At 36.3% G+C, this 7096-nt stretch overlaps 1 protein-coding gene across 1 annotated transcript; it reads right to left on the bottom strand.

The window, feature by feature from the left end:
* Positions 1 to 290: 290 nt before the first annotated feature.
* LOC140764012 (electron transfer flavoprotein subunit beta, mitochondrial-like) lies at positions 291 to 6315 on the bottom strand. Its single transcript, XM_073102422.1, has 5 exons — positions 6139 to 6315; positions 5759 to 6046; positions 4543 to 4623; positions 2286 to 2380; positions 291 to 670 (listed from the first exon to the last, which is right to left on the bottom strand). The coding sequence occupies exons 1-5, from the start codon at positions 6205 to 6207 to the stop codon at positions 445 to 447; spliced, it is 759 nt and encodes a 252-aa protein (XP_072958523.1). The 5' UTR covers positions 6208 to 6315; the 3' UTR covers positions 291 to 444.
* Between the last annotated feature and the right edge of the window lie 781 nt (positions 6316 to 7096).

Raw genomic sequence — 7096 nt, 5'->3', positions numbered from 1 at the left:
GCCTGAGCTGCTCGTCAAGCCTAACAGCCTTAGATATTTCAAAAATTTTATTCAAACAGAGAATAAAGATATCCGATTAAGTACCACTTATTCCATTTTCCTATTGTAAGAGCTTATCCTCACTTGGTATGAATGCACAAAATAAATAAGGTTTATTTGAGATAACCTCCCTTAATTCAGTTGAAGGAAGGATTTGACTTTTGTGAGAATAATTTAGTCTCTCTAAAAATAACTTGCCATTTACATTCACATTATTGGCACATGACTTGTGGCTGACTAACACATGAATATAGTTGTAGCTTTTTAAAAACTTGAGGCATTTATACACTTTTATGATACATGGAGCAAAATAATATTGAGTCAAAGTTAATTAAGCCTTGAAATACATAAACGCAAATGCCCCATAGAGCCTCAATAGCAGAAACATTTGCACAGTTGAAAAGCTCATAATACACGAGCATCGTTTTTCAGCTTATCAATGAGCTCATCCACAGAAGAAAGAATAACTCCTGCTTTCCTTTTTGGAGGTTCTGTGACTTGAATAACCTCTAGGTCGGACTTGATCTCCACATTCAGCTCTTGGGGAGTCACTTTCTTGATAACCTTTGATTTTGCTTTCATAATGTTGGGAAGCGTTGCATATCTTGGTTGATTCAATCTCAGATCAGTGCTGCGAGAAACATTTACGAAATAGTTGAAATTAGCAGGGAACTAGATTGAAAGTCTTGATTTGCCATAAGTTATATATATGTCATCAACTTTCTGCTGAATAGCATACAGAAAGAGTCCGAAAGATTCAATATCTTAGAAACGTTTCTTTCCTTTACAAGCTGAGGTTAACAGGAATCCTTTTTCTTTCTTCTCTTTCCTCATGAAGATAGTTAGCTCATGCCTAGAACTCGCTTAATAGCTAGTTCCTGTTTCCAGTGTATGATTAATCATAGATACATAGGAAAGGGAGCCCTGTGTAAAATGAAAGGAAAATCAACAATGAATTAAGTCTGATACCATTTCCCCCCTCTGTCTTGGATCTATTCCAGCAACTTAATTGTTCTCTCTACTTCTACCCTTTTGTATACCTGAACCTAATACTTTGGTTCCTTTACATTTTGGTTGTCCTCCAATTTCCTGATTATTCTCACCTAATAGATCCAAGCATCAGACCAACGTGTAATCTTGCTACATATTGTGCATATGGACCATGTTGGCAGAGCTCCATACTTGTAGAATACTATTGATTCCTAACTTTGATACTGATCTAAGATTCTGCTCCTTCGAATAAAGTTAGAAAAAAAAATCTATCATAAAAAAAAATCTTTTATATGAGGATTTGAATAAGATGGTGAAGCAGATAGGGAAACAAAGAACAGTGGGAACACGGAACACGGAACATGTGAACTATATTTGCAGGAAGCTAATGGACTAAAAAAATCTATGTTAGTTCCTTCCCCACTCAACATCTTTGAACAATTTCATCTCCTATTCATCTAAAACATTTAGCTACCAAATCATTTCCACTAGACAATTCATAACGGCTATAAGTAATAATATCTTTGTCATTATTATAATCAAAGAAGAACTAATTTGGAACGTGAGGGAATGAGAAACTCAAAAAGTTTTCTATTTGGCATTACTTTTAGATATTGCTACTCATTAGGCATATATAGATAAAGGTTCCACTTTTTGATTATGTAATCACTTATTAATTGGTAGTTACAAACTTAAAATGATCCACAGCCCTCTGCTTCAAAGTGCGTGGCACTTACTCTAAAGCAATTAATGCTTAAGCTGCAAATAAGGCATTGGCACTTCAAAATAGGCACGACACTTGATGCGCCAAAAAAAAAAATATTATAAGGTTGGAATGCCAAGACGAGTCGAGCATTGTCATTGTGAAGTTCTGTATAGTGATTATTCTCCAAACATAACCCCAAAGATGGTGTCTAGATAACAAATTTCCTACAGTTAAAGTATCACATTAACTAAAGAACTATATAATTAAAGTCACTTTTTTATTTGCCTCGTCACTTAACAACAAATCAGTTGATTTATAATAAAAAGATGAGAGTACTATTTAGAAGTGATTATATGAAATGGATATCAATTTAGTGGAATGGCATAATGAATGCTCTCAGCCTCTCATATTATCCTTTGTTTTGAAAGATCCAACAGCAGTCCAATTTCTGATGTGCTTAAACCGGTAGATCAAATGTTAACCAAAAATGACAGGCCAAAAAGCAAAACAATTTCACAAGCAGCAGAAGATTTAGTAAGATGAAACATACGTGATTATGGCTGGAAGGTCTAGGGAAAGTGTTTCAAGGCCACCATCAACCTCTCTTTCAACAGTTGCAACTTTTTTTTCTTTGTCCAATACTACCTATTAAGTGGCAAAAAAATGACATACATATTATTAGCATAAACCTGCACACTAAAAAGAAATAGTCATAGAAAAGTTGACAAGCAAATGGCAGACATTAGAAAAAAACTATCAAGAATGAAATTTATAGACCACCTTTTATTTTGGACATGTAAATAAATTACAGATCCCTATGGAGTAACTTGAAAATGATTTTCTAATGCAGAACAATAGAAGTGCAAATCAGATACGAGATACCATTGCATAAAAAGTTCAGGGATCGACAAGGTTCTTGATGTATCACAGATTGCTGATTCTCAGATAGAAACTATCTAGAATCAGATAAAATAGAAAATAGAAGTTTCTGTTCAAATTTCAATGTGTTATCCATTCAATACAAGCTTTATGGACTTTTTAAACTTTCCATTCATTACCAATTTTCACATGTCAGCACAAAACTTCTTTTAAAATCACAATTGGAAAGAATGATCTTAAAAGGTACCAAAACCTGATATTTGATTCATCTCCAACCATTGTATTTTCTTATAAAATTCTATAAGAGAAGTAATGACAATAGTTGAAGAAAGAATATCATCTACAAAAGAGAACATTTTCCACAGAACATAAGGGAAGCAAAAGTAACCTATAAAAGTAAGATGTACTAATACTCTAGCTAATATAACATGCCATAGTCTAGAGCACTAGTGGAACAGTTGGATTCTGGCTTAGCATGCACCCAATTTGAACTCGACCATCTTTCAAGGTGGCCAAAATACTTAACACAGTGGAGAAGGCCCCAAAAGCCATGACAAGCACTATGACTTTTCTTAGAGCAATGCCCTGAAGTCCAACTGCCACCCTCCCTCTATTCCTTTCATCCACCGCTCTCCTCACACCCACTCCAAGCTTAATTCACATCATCTTTCTTATCTTGTCCTCGATCTTTCTCCCCATTCATAATCCCAACCTCCCACCTCTCTCCTCCATTTTTGCACCTTCCTAGGATAGGCCCTGACCAGATGTCAGCCCGATATTTTAGTTTGCACCAGGGCTGGACCCTTGAGCATCTCTATCTCCAAATAGGGGCATATTTACAATATGCATGATCCAAGAACTGAGTTATAATAGGCTGCAATGCTATTAACAATGGATCGTAGAGGAAAATACTATCATGTCATTAACCTTCTATATACTGTTCAGTTGATGCATAACTATATCTTCTGAACATTCTCTATTTATTCTAGCAAGCTTGCACCTTAGGTTTCAATATCAAACTAACACATCTGCAGAAACTAATGCCAAACATTTGGCAGCATGTCGTTCAAAAGTTTGACAGCCCTTAAGCCTCTTCCTCCCTCCCTCTTCATAACTTATTCAAGTTTTTCTTAACCAGCTAATGTAACAGTATAAATATGTTCACTTCTTTTTATTACCTCAACATCTATTCCAACAATTGTAATTTTGTTTGAGATTGCATCATACCATTTTATGTATCAATTTACAAATGAGTAAACAACAATAATAGCAAATGAGAACTTTAAAAACTAAATGATCTACCACAAAGGAAACCAATATGAAATTTGTAAGTTTGGTAGTATCCCTATATATTTGTGTGATTGATAGTTGCCCTAAATACATCAAAATGAAAGATCTTGATGGGTAAATTCTCAGTGCAATCTGCATCTTACTTTCCTTCTCTGTACGTATGTTGAATAATAACATCTTCTGAACTTTGCAAACTATCCGAAGTTTCATATTAGTTGACAACTAAATATCTAAATGGATAAATATTGATACATCCATCTTCAAATGTTGATGAAAAAGAAATTTGTTCGTACATGTCATCCTTCATATGTTTTATAGAAGAGCTTGAATTACAGCAAGTGATCAGTAGCTTACAATGCATTAGCTATGCGATTAGTTTTAGTACATGATAGTCAATAAAGAGTTAGACAAAAAAGGTCAGTAACTGAAGTGTGATTTTTAAGGTTTTACAACTCAAAAGGACATATAAATAGGATTAATAAGTACCCAATGAAACTTTTCATTCTAAGGCAACAAAGTTAATGTTGGATTATTGACCTAGATAGGTTTCTTAGTCATTTTCATAATTGAGCATGACATGAGAGAGAGAATTGCAAAATAAAATCATTTTGTAAACAGAATGATATATAATGAACAACCTTTGAAGCAAAGGTTCCTTGTGGCCATTTAAGCAATCCAGCTACCATCTGCCCTGTTTGATTGCAATCATCATCAATAGCCTGAAAACACCAATGCAGAGTAAGCATGAGAAACACTCACAGGAAAAACAAAAAGGTTGTGAAAGTTTGCTTGAAATCTATTGAGAATAAAAATGTAGTGGAGACTACATAATAGAATAGTACTATAACATTATAACAGGTAAGGGATAAAATGAACTGAGTGAATGGTGTGAGCAAGGATAGGAGAAAACTCTGGATGCACCTAAACTATTGAAAAAAAAAACAGAAAAAGGAAAAAGATATTGTTCATGATTCAATTACTCAATTTAATCAAGGAAGAAGATGGTCAGGAAACCTTTTTAATCCATGCCTTGTTCCAATATTCTTGTATTTAAGAGGATTGAGTATAAGTTGTGTTTGGTGGTCATTGCCAAATATCAGGAGTATATACAGTAATAATAATAAATGACAGTACAATCAGAGGATAAATATTGGGATAACACAATTCAATTCCTATTAGTAGAATCAGACTAGCTATCCTGAAACTAGTCAAGGCCCTTCCAAATCTTCTACTCTGGCAAAAAGAAGCCCCATCAAGCTTGATTAATCCAATTATTGCCCCTTATTTCTCGCCTAGTGTTAGTTCTCTGCTTTTCCATGTCTCTCCATATAAAGCTCTAGCATGCACTCTAAAAAGATTGTTTTCATCCTCTGTTGATAGAGGGCAGGTCTTTGGAATCGCAACCATCAGAAATGCAATGTAAAGCTTTCGCTTAATTTTTCATTATAAATCAACCAGATGATAACATCAAACCGGTTTGTCAGATTAAAGCAGAGGATCAGCTTTTAAGAAAGCAACCAATTAAATGCATATAATCATCCTAACAAAGAGACACAACCCCACGAACTAATTCCAATTTCTCTTATGACAAGACATAATCACAATCCAAGCAAACCCACCTCCGAAAATACCACCTGTAGCTCGCAAAACCAAACGTCAAGCAAACCGACCTCCCAACTTTCCATTACGGATCCCCTAACTTGATAAAATCAAACATCTTTCCTTCAATTCAAATATCGAAGAAAACGCACTTACCCGTACGATTTCCTCTCTCATGTCCCACAACCTAACCAGAAAAATCACTATCCACCACCCAAGATCCCAACTTTAGCTCAAAAATCCAAACACCATTACCTGTTTCCCAAGGATCAGTAGCCCAGTCTGCTCCACCTGGATGAGTGCCCGGAGAATTTTCGCCACCGAGAGCGGAAGCACCGGCGACACGCCAGCGTCCACGTGGACCGCGCGGTCGGCCCCCATGGCGAGGGCGGTGCGAAGCGTGTCGGCGCACTGTGTGGGGCCCACGGAAACAGCGATGACCTCGGAGGCGGCGCCGGATTCGCGGATTCGAAGGGCTTCCTCTAAAGCGATCTCGCAAAAAGGGTTCATCGACATCTTGACGTTGTTCGTCTCGACGCCGCTCTGGTGGAAGGCATGGAGGGGATATCAGAGCCGTCAGCCGTGCGATGGGAGTAGACAGTAATTAGAAGAGGAGGGAGGCTGAGGCTGTGTACCTTGTCAGGTTTGACACGGACCTTCACGGCATAGTCGACGACTCGCTTCACGGCCACCATAATCTTCATCGCCGGTTGCTTCCTGAGCTCAATTTCTTCCCGTTTATCTAGTAAGAGTTAGACGATGATAAAACAAAGCTTATGGAACGATTAGACTCGATAGAGTCGGATGGCAATAGAACATGCGGAGTTAAAAAATAGATAAGACCGTATCGAACAGTTTCGGCTGTTTGGGTGACTGGCATCAAAATTGAAATTTAATTTTTTATTATTTTATTTTTTTTATGATAAAAAAGATAACCGGCTATCACAAAATTCAAATCTATCGTGTGAGAATAAATCTAGAGATTACTTAGTTTCCCTATAAATTTGATTAAAAGTAAATTTTACAGAATATATAAATTTGATTAAAAGTAATTTTTACAGAATATTCCTTAATTATCAAAATGTCTTAGATAATGTGATGTATAGTCCATGTTTATCCAGATCCTTCACAATGATTAATGAACTTTAAACTTTGAACTTTGAACTTTGAACTTTGAACTTTGATACGCTACATGCCATGCTCCCAAGCCTTTGGTAAACAACTTTATCGCTCAAGTTTCGGTGAACAGCAACGACACCGCTTAAATACGGCAAGCCCAACCGGCTAAGTTTCGTAAAATAAATCTAGCAAAAGCTTTGTTAGGCAGATTATCAAAAGCCTCTTTTGAGTTGAAGGTGATAAAATCCCCACAAGGAGGAGACCATCAAACCTAAATGGACCTCTGCTATCTACTCCCATCGGGAATCAGATTACAACTATCCTTGAAGAAGGCAACAATTTTTCTAACCATGGTGTGTGTGCATGGGGATGCTTAGTAGTTTATTCGAAAATGAAATCATTCTTAGCTTTCCATAAGTAACAGAAGTAGTTAGTAATAAATGAAGGAATGAAGGGGCCACCATTACCTTCAAA

The sequence above is a fragment of the Typha angustifolia genome, chromosome 7 (assembly GCF_048772165.1).
Source record: "Typha angustifolia cultivar Huaian chromosome 7, ASM4877216v1, whole genome shotgun sequence".
NCBI classification, from domain to species: Eukaryota; Viridiplantae; Streptophyta; class Magnoliopsida; order Poales; family Typhaceae; genus Typha; species Typha angustifolia.
Note: the sequence above shows the minus strand (reverse complement) of the source record. Positions and strands in the feature narration are given on the sequence as shown.